The sequence below is a fragment of the Wasmannia auropunctata genome, unplaced genomic scaffold, assembly GCF_000956235.1.
Source record: "Wasmannia auropunctata unplaced genomic scaffold, wasmannia.A_1.0 LD336033.1, whole genome shotgun sequence".
NCBI lineage: Eukaryota > Metazoa > Arthropoda > Insecta > Hymenoptera > Formicidae > Wasmannia > Wasmannia auropunctata.
The window spans coordinates 678433-695469 of record NW_012026857.1 but is presented as its reverse complement, the minus strand read 5'-3'; the positions used below and the strand labels follow the sequence as shown (position 1 = coordinate 695469).

Genomic DNA, 17037 nt, shown 5'->3' with positions numbered 1-17037 from the left:
GCTGTGAGCGAGGAAGGAGCAGGCCACGACGGCGGAGAAGAAGGCGACGAACGAAGACGAGGTGGAGGCGACGGCGGCGGCGGCGGAGGAGGGGGGGAGGAGGAGGGGAAGTTAAGGAGCGAGGTCAACGTCGCGCAACGGCGAGGCGAGAGGATGGAGCAGCGGCCGGCGGCGACCTCCGCGAGGACGCGCGGCCTTCTCGCCGGCGTCTGCCTCGTCTGGATCATCGGCGGCATCTGCGCCACCGGTAAGTCGCGAGCTTCGGTTACACAATATTTATTTTGTCACTGCGTGCCTGCGATAATGACGAATCTCACCGCGATGTGGTAAAGAACTCCCTCGTTAACTTAATCGGCGATTAACTCATGTCAAACAGCACTAATTTGCGTTATTTTGTTTACGCGGATATAAAATTATCAATCTGTTTTGGCGTTTTGGCCGCTCAATAGGCGGCAAGAAAAATTAGATCGCGACGCAACTTGTAGCGGTTAGAAATGTTACAGCAAGCAATTCCGCCGGTTAAATTAATCGGAGTAATCGTGATCGAAGTCACACACATACACACACACACACACACACACACACACACATATCTCCTTATTCCGCACGCAACTGAAAAACTGTCGGGAGAATTTAGGCGCGAAATGATTCTGCGTGAAATTAATTATTGTCGGCTTCGAATGTTTCCACTGAAATGGGAAAAGAATATTGGAAAAGCGAGGATAGGGAGAAGGAAAATCCACGACTGAGGTCAATGAATTCATTAGTTTGATCATTGAGCTTTATTCATCGCTTTCTGTTACGATAGACCTCGAGAGATTCTCAAGTGGCGTACGCGCGATGGTACTGTGACATTTGCAAATAGAATCGATGGTTAATAGAGAGAAAAAAAAGAAGAGGGGAAGAGAGATAGATAGAGAACTTTGTCCTCTCTAGTAGTTTACCCGAAGCGTCCTGTCTGGGATTTATTGATCAAGAAACCATATATAAGAGGCTCCGATCTTAGAAAAGATCAAAGAGCAAAACTTCCGCATGACTCGAGTAATTTTATTAAATCGCTGATATCTCTACGCGGGGATTTCTAAACTGTTTGTTGTTTACTTATCGAGAAATAATAATTTGAATAAATTTATTAAGGAAAAATAATTAAATTTTAAATGATACAGTTAAATAAAAGAGTAAGGTATTATTATATATACACGCGGTGACTAATGTTATTAAACTGAATGGCCGATGTGAATAATTTAAATTTACTCTTTATCTTTCTAATTCTTAAAAAAAAAAGTAAGTTAAACCGGGATTAAAGTTAATCTACACTGGCAGAAATGGACCGTGAAACTGGCTTAGTTTATCTAGCTATTTATTTATCTGCCGAAGAGAGAAATGGCATTTGCTGGAAGGGGATCGAGACTTATGTACACAGAAAGATAATTTAGCTTACGTAAACGCATAAATAACTGTATGCAAACGCGTCGCACGCGCCTCGCACGGTGATTACTTCTCAATAAACGCCGTCCCGCGGCGAAACCCCCGGAGGACACACGGCCAGGGGGGGGGAAAAATCTGCGAGATCTCCCCCAGGGGCGGTCGAGTGTGCGGCGTAGGAGCGACCCTAATTGAGATTTATTACGACGTTAATCCAGACCAATTGTGCGAACGAAGTTAAACCGTTGACCTCTCGTCTCGTTTACGGAGGGGGGCGGCTGAGCAGGGGGGAGGGAGGGGGAGGGGGAGGCTCAATAGCCATGAGCACGTGCCGCGCACATAGGGACAATTCCGAATTAACCCTTTCTATTCCACGTTTTCCACGTTTCATCTTTGCGTCAGTATACAAGAAGAAAGTGTGCGAGCAAAAGTCAGACGCGTGAAATACAAAATTTAAGTACCTTATTCTAAGCGAGTATTAGCGAGTATTATTAAACATACCATTGTCTGCAACAATTCGAACTTGAATTAAGGCAAAATAGCGAAGTAATAATTAGTCATTCCGATTATGTTGCGGGAGGGCAATAAACGATAGCTGATCTTCCCATTTGTGACGAGTGTAATCATTAATCAACTTCGTTTTCGAAATCTTTATCGTACTACTCTCGAATTTATCTCAATATAGATTATCGATTATCTGAAACGGAAGCTCGAACATTCGGACACATTCAGTCAAAAATAGATATTTATTCTTTAATTATACAGTTCGAACCTTTCTTTCAAATCGCTTGAACGATTCGACGCAGTTGAAGATTCGATTCGCAGAGCATCTTTTCGTCCGAGTCTCAATTCGAAGGTCCCGCTTACATTTTTCAAAAGAATTTAAGATACAAGAGAAGGAAAGAAACAGAGAAATATTCGACAACCTCGCTTCTCATTTCGCTTCTGGCACGCGCAACTCCGTAATGAGGACAGACCTCCATTGATTAAATTTCCTTTGGACAACGTCGAGCATTGATACCACCCGACCGGCAGATAAAGGGAGATAAGAGTCGCGATATCGAGGGGTCTCGTTCTTTTCCTGCCAAATCGCGCATTCTGTATTCTTTTTCCGTAAAAATCGAACGATAAATTTCCGTGAAATTGAGACTCTCTCTTGCCCGGCCAGCGTTCATTTCGATTCCGCAGTTATACAGAAAACTGCGAAAGATCCGTCGTTATTCGATCTTTGGCAGATGCACGGAGAGAATTACCTTTTAAAATTTACCTTGAAAATCCATGTTAATCGTAGGACAACATATAGTATTTCGACAAATTTTACTGTGCACTACAATAAATTTTTTATAGTATATATTTAAAAAAATAGTGAAAAACATACAAAATTCGTCGAAATACTATGTTGTCCTATGATTAACATGATTTTCGGGGTAAATTTTAAAATAAAATTCTCTCCGTGTGGCTGTAAATGTGCGTGAATGAAAATTTATAGGACAGGGGTACGTATTATGAAATTATTCATTTATTTCCTAAATTTCTATTGTGTTTTTTTCTATAGGGAAAAACGAAATAATTCCGATTGGAATCTATATTTCGAACAGTTTCATAATACGTGCCCTGATTTCCTCTTTGTCGTAAACATATGATGATACATATAAAAGCGTCTTCGACATAGCGTAATAATAGCGTGATGGTTTGAGAAAATGAGAAAAAGCAGTAGCAGTGAAATGAGATTACTATTGGTTGCCACGCCATCGCGTTATCGTTATCTGGTTAGACTTCGTGATGGAAGAAAACGAGAGCCGGTTTGTGCCGCACGTTTGGCCGATATAAAAAGGGCTTGTGCGTTTTAACCTGCGCGTGGAAGGCGCAGAGAGCCACTACCTGTATTGGTGAACGCGTACACGTATAACGAAACGTGCGTGCGTGCGTGCATGCGCTAGGAAAGGTATCTATCACTGGCGTCAGCTCCTACCGAGGCACAATGGAGAACGAGAGCCTTCTACCTGGCCCTCGACACAAGTCCGTCTGCCCTCTCCCTCGCCCTCATATAGAATAGCTCCCCCTTACCTGTCTATGCGCTCCCACCATTTTCTATAGTCTTCTACTTATTTTATTGAGCGAGTGCCTTTCTTCGGTTAGGTATAGGACTATCGAGTGCGAATCCGGGGGAGGAACTGACTTCCTGGATTAGCCATTCAAAAACTCGATATATTTCAGAAGGAATTTGGAGGCCATGGGACTGTTCATTCACGAAATGCGAATATTTCAGCCTGTTTCACTGTCGAGTCTGCTTCCCCGCCGGAAATGCCGAACAAAGGACGTTATCGTTTCACATCACAATAATTTTCCACGCATAAATTTTCCAATTTTTAATATTATCTACATACCTTTTGTGAGTAAATCCTCGAACTAAAAGTCTCCGTTGAAGTGAAATCAACTTGAAACGAACCGAAAATGTTTTTATTATCTATATTTGTTCCTCTTTCTGGAGGAACAAAGCTTATAGATTTTGAGCGTGGGTCTGCATCTTTCGATTGTTTAGATCCCGAAAAGAGCTACGTGAACGCCTCGTTATTTTTACAAGGGAAAAATGGACTCAAAATCGGCCAGATTATTCGCCAGTTTGAAAGGTTTTAAAGCGCGTTGGAATGCCATGTGCCAATATTTTTATCGGCGGCACATCAATTGAGCGTAACGTCGCCCTGATGGTACACGACGCAATGATTTCTGCGAGTCGCGATAGCAAAAACTCGGTAAACTGCGGAGATCGTCGTTTGCGGCCTTTACCGGTCGCGAGTGGCCTTAGGCCGTTATCCTCTCGGACCCCAAGCCGCCGCCGCCGCCGCCGTTCCGAGCGACCGGATGTGCCGATTACCTTTTGCTTTTATTTTTCCGTGACCGCGTCATCTTCATTACCGTCATTTTCCTGTTCTTCCTTCGCGCCGCGGAATCCTCGCCACGTTTGATACCCATCTATTCTCTCTCGCTGAAGCCCAGCCTTCATTTTCTTTATTTTTCTTCCTGTCTGCGTATAATCTTTTTTGCCGATTGGAACGTATCGGAGCATCAGGCTCTCTTACCAGGATATCAAAATGCAATAGCCAGCAGAAAGTAAGCGGAAATGTATTTCAGAACAATGGATTTCAATTGCCAGTTAAAAAGAGAAAGAATCAAATAATATATAGAGACAAAACATTGCCAATTTGCTATCAAGTTTTTCGATTAAATATATCGCAAATATCTAGATGGATAAAAAGGGATGGGGAGGAGAACGAATTATACGTGAAAGAAAAAGACGAGATTCCTTTTCGAGATATGCACAAGCCGGAAGATCTTCGAATTTCTGACCCACCGTCTCTCCCAGTCATATATACAGCGAATTCTTCATCGGACCCACGGGGCCGCCCCCACCTTCGCGTCGACCTCTCGAAGGAAAGGCGGAACGTTCAGAATGTGCCGGGGGGAGACACACCGAGGGAACCCGCGCGCGCGCGCGCGCTGTGTGTGCTTCGGGACCGCTATTGTCTCGACCTCGTTACCGTATAGTCGCGAGCTCTTATCTCTCCATGCGAGCTCCTGGCAACGACAAAAAGCAGCAGCAGCAGCGGGGCCTCAAGTCCTCACCCGTGCGCCTCTCCGTAATTCCCATTATTATTCGCCGCGTGGAACTCGCGTCGACGCGAGGAGGCGATGCCATGGGACGTGGCGGTAGCCGGTGCACACGAGGGGCCACTGACCGCTCCCTCCCTTCCCTCGGCAAGGCTTTCTCGTCTTTCATGGCTTCTTCTTCGTCCTCTTCTTTCGTCCTCGCCTTCCTCTCGCGTCTTCTCCTCTCTTTCTCCGTTAACTTCTTCTCGGTTTTATTCCCTCAGGCCTGCCTGTGTATGTACTTGCGCTCGGCGCGTCATAAATAGGAGTTTCTATACCGCGCGATGCGGTGTGTAGAGAGAGGTTCCATATTCGCGTATCTCGTATCATTCGCAGCTCCCTCGGCTCTTCACTTGCAGTAATTTCTCATATTTATTTCTTCTTGCTATATAAGACACGCATTCCCCTTCGGATCTCCGCCGCCGTTGCGAGCGGCAACGATCGAGTCCTCCAATTTGCTGCCGCTTAACGCGGCAAATTGTTTTTTGGTAGCTCGCCAATGTTAGAATTTCCGCAGCTCATCATTCCGATATCGTGCCGAGCGTGGCAATCGCGCAGCGTTTCCCATGCGAATCTTACCGCGCGCTGCAGACGGACATTCGCGCTTCTTCCGTATTGCGTATTTTGCACCGTTGCAAAACTGCGTTGTTTTTGTATTTAAATATAATAAAGTTTCTTTTTCGTAATATCTAGATAATTAACAATTACGCGATTTGAGATTGAATAATTAGCAAGGAGTATTTAATAATTGCAGGAGAAAGAGAGATTAATGCAACACGACAAATCTCCCTTGCGTCGTATATGGAGAATGACGCAGACGTCACACGGAATAAACACTTTCCCGATACGTGAACGTAATACCTTCGTCACGCGGTGCACGCGGTGGAAAAATTGCGAAACATGACTTTCTGTTTCTGTCACGCCCACGGGAAACAAATTACTATACTATGCTCTCCTCGCTATTATTCGCCTGCGACATTTCCCAGCGTGAGCGGCCGCGTGTCGAAGCAAGTGCATCTCGCCGACGCGCCGCCGTTCTCCGACGTTCCTTCTTCGACGTGCCCTTCGCGCGCTTCGCGTCTCTCCCACGTGTGTACTTCTTCTTTTCTTTCTCTCTCTCTCCCCGTTCCCTTTTTCGCTTATGTGTACGTATGTCCGCTACATTTCCCCGGCGCTTCCTTTGTTCCGCCGGTGACCACGCACCACGCGCGGCGGAGTCGCGATGAAAAGTGAAAATATCGGTGAACGGAGCGACGCGCACGCTGCACACGCTATAATATCGCCGCTGCGTCTCGAGTCGGTTTGCTTGCTTGCGCAACGTCTCGCTCAAGGTCCCTATCGGTAACGGAAATTCTCGCTCACCTGAGCGCGAGCGCGAAAGCCAGGACACGCGGAGACGCGGGGCGTGTAGCGTGTAACGTGCCGGATTATAATATCTATTCCGGGACACTCTTCGCGTTCCTCAGGATTAATCACCGTCCGTTGCGTCACTCTCACCGGAGGCAGGCTGCTGCATTGTGGCTCGGTTCGACACTTGCGCGCGAATATACACGCGCAACAAGCAAACCTTCGTGAAATGACTGTATTAATGGCTTCTTGATGTTTTCCGCGATTTACGTAAGCGAATTCTTTGCCAAGCAATTCTTCACTCCTCGCCGTTTCATTCTTCTGAGTCACGAAAGCAGGATATTTACATTTTAGCAGATTTTCTGTTGAGTAGGAAATTCCTTCAAAATGAAGAAAAAAAGCATTTATTCGCACCAGTACCTATTTGGGGTACATCGAGCGCATCTCGAGGTTCGCACGACTCCACTCTCGCCTCTTGATTTCCATCCGTTCTACCACCTGACCGCGATTTCCTGTTTCGTGCGAGAGGAATTAGCGTGGATACGCTAAATCGTTCGCGCAATCGCCGGCCTCGATCCCTTCGAGCGATTTGTACGTCCGTCCTTTCACGAAGACGAGTTTCCTCCGCGAGAACGAGATCTGTAATAAGAGCAAGGGAGGACGAAGGGCAGAGGACGAAGGACGTCACGCGAAGGAAAGGACTGTGAGAAACTGCCGCGCGCTCCTCGGGATGTAACTTGACCCAATCTGCGTTTCTTTCTGTAAATCCGAATCTCTTGTCAATTTATACAACATATATATAGTTTTAGATTGATTTTAATTATAATTGAATAAATTTACATACAGAAAGGACATTAAAAGAGTCATGTTATGTTCCTCACTAATCACGTCTTTGCAATCGTTTAATATTTTTTCTTTGTCGTAATTACTTCATCAAACGCGTAAATCAAGAATCTCTTGATGTCGCAATTTTACGGGATTATTAGCGTTGCACGTCGCAGCGTGATGCAAGAAAAGGAGCGCACACTGCGTGATGATGTCTTTCGCACCTCGTAGATGCGCCTTTTGTTCTCCACGCAATGGCGATGCGTTCACGCCGGGCGGCGCGGCGCAGCCCGGCGTCCAGTCACGGTGACGAGGTGAAGCAGGATTTCTTCAAGGCCGTAAAATAGGCCGCGCGCGCCGCGCGGAGAGAGAGAGAGAGAGAGAGAGAGAGAGAGAGAGAGAGAGAAAGAAAAAGAAAGACCCTCTTCGGCCGGCATAATACGACGCCACTTACGGTCGCCCCGTGACCGTCGCTGTCTGCACGCGTGCACGCACGACCAGAAATAAAGTCACGGAGCCGCGGCCGGGTCACGGATCGTTTTTCAAGGGTGCAATGTGCATCGCGTGTGCACCGCGCTCCAACCGCTTTGGTTTTCTCTTCTGTTCGCTCAATCCGGTTCTAGTTTAGCTCTCAGTTTACGTCTCCACCGCCCCGGCTCGACAAACAAATAGAAATCCCACGTTGTTTGCTGTTAAACGCTTGAGATCGAGAACTCTTGGGATTTTTTTTTTGGACGTACGTATACATGCAACGCGCTGCTTCTTCCGCCGAGGAACGAGTGAAACTTATATTTCTTTCCTCTGCAGGGGATGTTATTGCGGTGGATGCAGGGTGCACACCGCGCGCGTGTGTAATCGGGCGCGTTAAAGGACCTCCCTTTATATATAGAGAGAGAGAGGCATCCTCTTGCATCCGTGTTGCAGCCGGTAACAACCCTCCCCCCCCTCCCCCCCGGGCACAGGTTCTCCCGGCTTACGTATATACATGTCGCACATGGTGCACATCCGACAGCTGCATCCCCGCGCGGTTCGTTTTATCCCAGATTGTTCACTGAACTTCGGGACACACTTGAGCGTTCCTCCCGCCGCGTCGCGCTGCCGGTGCATCCGCGCGTGCATAACGAAATCGTGGCGAAGAAGGGGAAATGCGCATCCCCGGGGACCCCGAAAACTTTACGGTGCGGCGCGTCGCGGATGCACTTCGCGGCGCTAATTTGAAGCTCGTGAACCGCGAAACGCGCGCGTGACCAACGCGTGGAAGAACCTTGCGCTCCTCTCGCCGCGCGCTGCTCCTTAAACTTCTCTCCTATTCCCGACGGGGGAGAGTCTCTCGGACACAACGGTTCTTTTTTCTTCCTTCCCGGAAGGGAAGTCTCTCGAAAACTCGGGAGAGCAGACGCAAATGCCGTTCAAGAACCTCGCAATTGCGTTCCTAGATGCAGTAGTTCGTTCTCAGGTTTTCCTGCACGTATATAAAAAGGATAGAGGATTCAGAAAGGCAGGAAGTAATGAAAGCGATAACATAATAATGATAAATGATATAAACGCGAACTGAAATGCTGAAAGAGGAAGATAATTAGGAATGAATGGGTTACGGAAAGAAAAGGTAATATATATACATGCATGGAGAGCTCGTAATTACGGAGGGATTTGCGGCGGGACAACGGGATGCGATATATATATAGGAATAGACGAGGCCCGGAGTCCGCGCGTCTCTATGGGAACGTATCTCCGGTGGGAATCTGCATGCGGCTGTGTGCTAATTCGGAGTTATGCCTCGTTGAACATGCGGTTTTTAAACGCTCGGCCGGCACCGTTGCGATAACAGGACGGCGCGCGGCGGCGGCGGCGACGGCGAGCGGCCAGGGCGATACTTCGCGTATATACGAGCGACTTGCAATTTCTCGCAACGATGCACCTTCAGCTATTAATCACCGTAGAGGGGGATGTGTGCCGTAACCGGCGCGGGAACGCGAGGAAAGGGAGGGCACGGCGCGACAAGTATATAGTAAATGAAGCGCGTGCATTTGTGAGAAGAAAAAATTACAGCTGTCATTTCGCGCGTATTTTCTTTCGTGGAATTTAGCTGAAAAATAGTATACGCGACACTCGCGCAGATCGCGTATCATTTCAATGTCAGCCTCTTTGTGTGTATATACGATGAGAAATTCTTGTGTACGCGCGCGCGACACACATCGGGGGGCTCTTTGCACAACTCATTTCCGTCATTAAATCGTCTTGCTGCTGACGAGCTGGGAAGGGAAGTCGCGCGTCCGGGACCGAAGTATATAGGAAATATGGATGATATCGATCTGAGGGATCGACGTGTGCGCAATTTTCCCGTCGAAAAGTTCACGGATTTGTTATATATATATATAAGGGAGGATCCCTTACGGACAGCTCGTTAAAGTCGACCGCATTCCGGACGCGGATTGTTTACGCTCGATGAAACGTCTTACGCTCGAGAACTAACTCAATTCTCGCCTTTTTTTTTTACGAGCCCCGTACATGCGTCGACCACGGATAACAACACGTGGCAGCGATTTCGTGTAAGCTTACACACCCGGAGCTTTTTTTCTACCATATGTGCCTCGCATCGGCTTGCACTCCTGATTGCACTTTAGTAAGTGCACTCCATCGCCGCGGCGCGGCGGCGCGCGGCGGGTGGTTATTTCTAGACAAACCCCTGAAAAAACATCTCTTTTGCCTCTAGGCTCTGACTCATCGTCGTCTGCATTGCATCGTTGTATATAATAATAATAATAATAATAATTTACTGTATGCTCAAGAGATAACAGTAATAATTTGCAAGATAGACAAGCGCGATACGCAAGTAAAAATACGTAAAAATACACGCAAGAAATAAAATGTCAATAAGAGGCTACTCTTATATCGCCAGAAATTTAAAAAGAAAGGAATATAAAAGAAATAATTGCATTTATAACTTAAAATAGAATGTAAGCAAAACAAAATAAAAGATTACCAAGAAAAATCTAAGGTAGTTTATTTTTGAAGAGAAATGAATGGGAGGGGAAAAAGAAATGGGACATATACAAATCGACGTGTTTATCTGAACGAGACCTTTGCAATTGGTGTTCCCGCGCCTTTGGGGATAAATAAACGTAAACGATACAGTAAACCAAAATATTTTCCTCAATGTTCTACTGACTCCCGAGACGCTACGCGAGAGACGCGACGCATCAGTCAAAGCCGCTTTCGCGCGCGTAAGGGCGAGATTCTCGCACCGCGAAACCGTAAATGTTTCCGCGCGCGATGCGTGACGAAAGGACTGTGCACTCGAAGGCTACGGTTGTCCCAATTTCCCGACTACCGCGAACAATAGTAAGCGATGGAGATTTCGTAAATATCGCGTGACGGGCGCCGGCAAGAGGTAGCTCGCGGTGTGATCGCGGTTCGCGGTTATTCCCTCGAAAGTTCGTGTGGTCGCGTATATTATATGTGAAGAAAAATGTCGTCTTGGTTTTTATTTTTTTAATTACATGAGAATATAATATAGAAAATTCGCGCGGAGGTTAATTCTCTACGGGGTCACGGCCTCTCTTCCCTTAGCAAGCGCCGAGTGCATTCTAGATTCCAATCTCGACCGTGAAACACGCTCGTCTCGTTTCTCGGCTTACTGGCGACCGGCCAAATATTCTCGGCAACGAGTCTGAACACTCTGAACCGCCACCGACTTTTCATACACATGCTAGTTGTGCATGTTCTGCAATTGTATTTTAACGCGTTACACCGAACGACGTCTCGCGAGCGACAAACAGACGACGCATAGGATCTATCGATCAAAGAAATATGAATTTATTTTAAATAGACTTTAGTTATGAAATCCTAAAACTGGAATGGGGCTGGAAACATTTACCTAGTTTATCATTTCTAAAAAAAGATATGTTAAGTGTGATATTCAAGTCTATCGAAGTTTATTGTTGTCCGCGATGCTGATTGATTCTCTCACTGCGTTTGTTACGTGAGCGGCTGTCATTGCATATTTTGTGTGTGTTGAGGTGTTCATTTTAGTGTAATAGCAAATACTGTAAAAAGTAAAATACATGAAATAACGCGAAGCACGCGTCTGTAATGCTATAGAGTTTAAAAAGCGCTAATTTGATCGGACAATCTTTTAATTGAAATCAAAACGGAATCGATTTCAAACACTATTTTTCTCATATAAATTTTTATTGCTTTTTTCTGAATGGGACATTTCAAGTTTAAATTTCGAAGCTTAAAATTTGAAAATAAAATATTTTGTAATTGAAATAATTCTCATTGTCAATCCCGGTTACTATCACATATATTATATTTCATTCTGTTTAATATTTTTTACTTTGTACTATATTTGCTATTATATACATCAACCTCAATACACAGAACTGGCAAAATATGCAATGACAGCCGTTCAACGAAGTGAACATAACGAGAGAATTAATCAGCATAACGGAAAAGCGACAACAATGAACTTCGACAAATGCGAGTAATCGACTTTAATGTGCCTATCAATCAAAGAAATATGAATTTATTTAAATAGAGAATATATTTAAATCAGATTTTTATAGAATATCTAGATCGCTAACATGCAGCTGATATATAAAAATCTGTGATTTAAATAGACTTTTATTAGTTATGAAATTCTAAAACTAGAATGAGGCTGAAAATATTTTCCTAGTTTTTACGTTAAAAAAGAAATCAGAAATTTGGGATTTTCTAAACAATTCTTAGTACTTTAGGTGATAATTCTCAATACTTTTATCGAAGAGTGTTGTGATTCAAAACGATTCTGATTGAAATGAAAAAGTTGTTATCGATTTAAATAAACAAAAATCTAAAGTTAACACTCCGTGTATCTGAATCTCTTATTTCTTTTTTATATTCAAACTCTTTTTGAAACGCATTGGAAATTTTTGAATTATTTACATTACAAGAGCCATAGCTTTATCAATTATATGAAAATTTGAAAAATGAGGTACTAACTTCACAAAAATATGTATGAGCATTTTATATAGAAGAGTCAATTCCAAACTTGGCAAGAAATAACGTCATGCAATTTCTGCCTGGGATACCGGATATACATTGTATCTGGAAAGTTGCGAGGAACGTTCATCGCGTGTTACGTCATTTAAAACGACTGATCGCATCCGTTGTCGTCGTTGATGTATTTTAAAGAAACTTCGGACGAATAATAGTTATCTGAAATAATTTAAGTATTCAACTTTAATTTGCAGCGAAAAATGCATTTCTGTTTTTATTTCCGTTTTTTTATTGATTGTTTGGATGAACACGCGAGCATAATTTCCCTAACAATTTATACAAAAATGATTTTAATAAGGAATGTCCTTCCACACGTAACCGAGTTCTACTTTTCTTGAAGGTAGAAAAATATCACTTCTGTGAATCTAGCACCTCCATCACTAAAAGAATGTTCGATCATACAGTACAGATCGTAGCGCAGGGCACGTACAAAAATAAAGAGAAAAACATTAAAGCAATTAGCATAACATCCACATAAGGGGTGAAGCCAACACCCCTTTTAATGTTAATTTCCTGAATGGAATAGGAACAATAAATTCGCAATTAGAACAATAAATTAACAATGAATAAGCACTTATGGCAAATAATCGATTTTTTTCAGTAATGGGAATGCTAGATTTACAGAGATAAAAATGTCAAGAGTTAGATATTCAGATTATATTGCAAAACTGTATTTTATATGCTTATTTTTATTTAAATTTAAATAATTTTATATATATATATGTAATTTACGTATAAAAAATATATATATGTAATATACATACGTATATAAATTACATTATTTTATTTTATTTTATACATATATAGGTATGTATAATTAAAAAATCATTTCATAGCAAATAAATTCAAATTTTAGGCAGTAATGTTTCCTTATGCATCAGAAGATAAAATCGATAAAATTGGAAAATAGAAAGAAGAGTTAGAAATTTGTCGACAAAGTTCTTAAGAATTGCCGACATAGCAAAATATCCGCAAAGTGGCACGACCCGAGTACCCGAGGTTGGCCACCTGCAGACTGCAGTGAAGAGGGGAGTCATGCACCCCGACGACTACGATATAGCTAGCTGCGTGCAGTAAGACGCAATGCGCAACGTTTTGCGGTGCCTCGCCCCCACCGAGACCGTGTATTATCTGAGTATCTCGCCGTTCGGAATCCGTGGGAAGTGCACACAAAATTGCTTGTCCCCGCATAACGCGCTCGGTCTTCGAACGCTTTCTTCTTTTCGTCGCACTCCAATTGTCAGGCTAAGAAAGCCCTTGCAAAAGTTACGCATCTAGATAACGTAATGTCGAAATTTCAATGTAATTACGAGAGACACGAAGAAACATGTAAATTTTAAAACGTTACATATTTATTTTTATTCACATTTCTTATAATTGTACATTTTTATTTTCTACTTATTTATTTTGTATTACCCTTTTATATTTCTTACGATGAACAAACGATAAATATTCAATTATTTGTATGTTCTTTGTATATACGTATAATGGTGCGATTGAATTAAGAAAAAATACAAATATTCATTATAAAACCGTCATTATTACTTTTGGACTCTTGATTTTTTTGATATTGTAATGTTTAGTTTGATAAGAGGATATTCGTGTTATTTTCTTCAATTACTTATTAATTTGTTGTCATGTTTCTTTTATTTCTCTCTCTATTCTGTTGAAATGTTTTATTTATGTCGTGTGTGAACAAATAGATCACTAAGAAATTTACTCTAAACATGCGGAACCATTTACGGCAAATCTTACATTCCATCTTATGATTTGATTCATTGAATACAAAATGTCGCAATGCTGACCTACGTTTTCTTTCCATTTCTTTTATTATTTCCGGATGTACTCTTATCCAGATGTACTTCTAAGTGACGTTCATTATATCCTTTAGAAAACGACACTTTATTACAAAGATTACATTTTGGCGAGTATTTTTCTTCTGTGAAATATTGCCATACAAAGTTACTTCGATTAACCTCTTCGTTAAACGAAATATTCCATGAGCACGGTGTAAGTGTATTTAAAAAAAATTTCTGCTGAAAATTTCATGACAAATATTGCATTCTCTTCTAGCAGATCCCTTTTTAATACAATATTCCCATATCCAATTTTTGTGCTTATTTTTCGACACTACGTCCGCACACAGTATCTTAGAGCGTGTATATGCGATGAGACTGATGATTAACGCACAACGAGAGCCGAATTGTACCGGCACGACCGCTTAATGATGAATGGGCCGACGGATTCTGGGTCGTGTACATATAGAAGTTTCTTCATTTTGCCGATCCTTTAGCTCGCGACTGGCGTCCACGCCCCTCTCTCTCTGTAAACGTGCCACCCCGTTTTACCCTTAGTGACAGCTGCGTCGCTTAAAATAGGGGTTTCTTCAACGGCCGCGGTTTACGCGTATTGTATATGCGCGTGTGTATATGCGTGTATGTGTGTATGTGCGTGTCCGTGCGCACGACGAATCATGCAATGATTGCCATCACAGTTATGTCTGACAAGGCCCGTTCTACACGATTTCTATACAGGAGCACACGTTTCATTTCCGATGCTCTAGATATGGCCTACGTTAGATATTCATGAAATATATAACACGGAAATAATTTCTGCCTGAAAAGCATTTTCTCGAACAAGTTCCGTAACTTTAAGACGCTCTTTTTTTTATTATCGTGTATCCTGTTTGAATATAGAGCTTAATTTTAAAGTATGATTTGTTTTAAAATTATAATCTTTACTTTCATCTCGTAATATTTCAGGAGTGGGGGGGGGGGGTGATCAATATATATGAGACAACTAAAAGGCTAAATTTGCCGCGAGAATATACTTATAAACTTTGGTTATTACTTATAAGTGAAAAATTAATTAATACAAGTAAATAAATTTTGTATATACTTATGTACATTCCAGACGATTTTTTGCAAAGGTAAAAATAGAGAAAAACGTTAAATATCGTCTAAAGTCACGATGGATATTTTATCACTGCATGGAAATCGACATTCATTTTTCTTCTCGCAAATGCAGTTGTGATTGGAATTTCATTGGATATTTGGCGGGAACTCAACTCACGATTCGAGATTCATGAGTTTGGAAAGCGATTACATGTCGTTTTCCGCGGAGATGCTCCCGTTAAAATTGCTCTCTCGTTAAAATTCCACAAAAGTCTACTTCTAATTAGCTTGCGATTTGCATCCTCGACGATGCTCGAACTTTCCACGTTGGTTGCAAGACTATCTAGAACGAGCGGTTTTCAGAAGCGTTAAGTAACACGTACTCTCCCTTCGCTCGAGAGAATCTGAATCGATTACATTCTAGCTGAAGTTAATCGTCAGTTTTCCAAGTGTATTGAAAGCAAACGCGCGATTAATGGTATTCATTTCGAAATTCGCTGTTCCCCTATATTTTGGAAAAAGATTCTAATTTTCGCCTGCAAAATATCGTAATTTCTATATTATGTAATTATTGTTATGCAATATAGTTTTGCATTAAATGAACAATTTAATTTATTTACAACAAAAATTGTTCAAAATTATAAAACTTGTACTTATTATGAATCCAAATTATATAACAATTAAACATTTTAACAAAAAATGTACAGACTTAACAAAACTTGTAATGTTGACAAGAATTTGTTAGTATCGTAAATCAGTCTGCAATGTGGCAATTGTTCGAACACGTGCGAAGAGTTTAAAATCCACAACAGAACTTAGATTGTTGTTATTGAGCGGCGCAGCACGTGCTGCAGCAGCTGCACCTGTTAATTTGCGAGAAGCTTACCTCTGCAGTAATTAGTCGCCCGCAAACGAGTCTCGTTTCGTGTGTACCGTTCCTCGTATTAACACTACCTATCACATCCACCTATCTTAACCCCGCCGTATTTAGCGTTAACAAAGAAAGTTGCATAATTTATTTTATCCCCTGCGCGCAAATTCCTGGCATTTTTCGCGCGTGTTGGTTTCAACGTGCTTTTATTTCGTCCGGCGAGGAACGAGCTTGAAATAAATAACGGCGGTTAAAGAGAGAGAGAGAGAGAGAGAGAGAGAGAGAGAGAGAGAGAGAGGCGCACAAAAAGGTGAGGTTTATTCTTGAATGTTCAACGCATGTCATCCTTACACGCATGTTTTATGAATTGCGTATTTCTACGGAGCACAGTTAGCGTCACGGTGTGTCAACCTCATCGCGGTCTCACAGTTGCAGACAGTCGAGACGGGCGATAAGGAGATAAGATCCGGAAACTGGATCCTTCTTCAACTGAATCCCTACGCGCGAGACACCTGAAACGTACTAATAAATGACATAAAGTAAAACATAAACCTCGTTTCTTTCAAAATTAGGTTTCGCTGAAATAAACCGTTGTCTCGTTCACGAGAAATTTAATTCGTTCGCGTCCGAGAGACTCTTTAACGATTCCAGTGCTCCGTTATACTGACGAGGTCATGTGAGGGACGCGAGGGAATACAGGACGCGTCAATTCGAAGTGAAATTTTTCTTCGCAAAAATGTCAAAAGAGAAACGACGCAGGTATTATTTATTGTGTTATCGAGATATGTTATATCTAAAAACCGATTAATGTTTTTTTAGAAAATTCTACGAGATAAGAGCACGCGTTTATCGCGACTTTCCGGTCTTCAGCATTACGTATATCTACGTTAATCCGACGTAGGTATAAGTTTTTAGATAATTAGATAGGGACTTGTGTTATAACATACCCCGTTAAAGTAAAGTCTAATCGCTGTTATGTTCATTTCT

General features: G+C 42.5%; 1 protein-coding gene across 1 annotated transcript in view; it reads left to right on the top strand.

Annotated features, from left to right (window-relative positions):
• The first annotated feature begins 153 nt into the window (after nucleotides 1-153).
• LOC105452378 (protein sidekick) overlaps nucleotides 154-17037 on the top strand; it is a 35498-nt gene continuing 18614 nt past the window's right edge. Inside the window, exon 1 of the mRNA XM_011693417.1 lies at nucleotides 154-247. Within this exon, the coding sequence (XP_011691719.1) occupies nucleotides 154-247 (94 nt within the window). The remainder of the gene's footprint in view (nucleotides 248-17037) is intronic.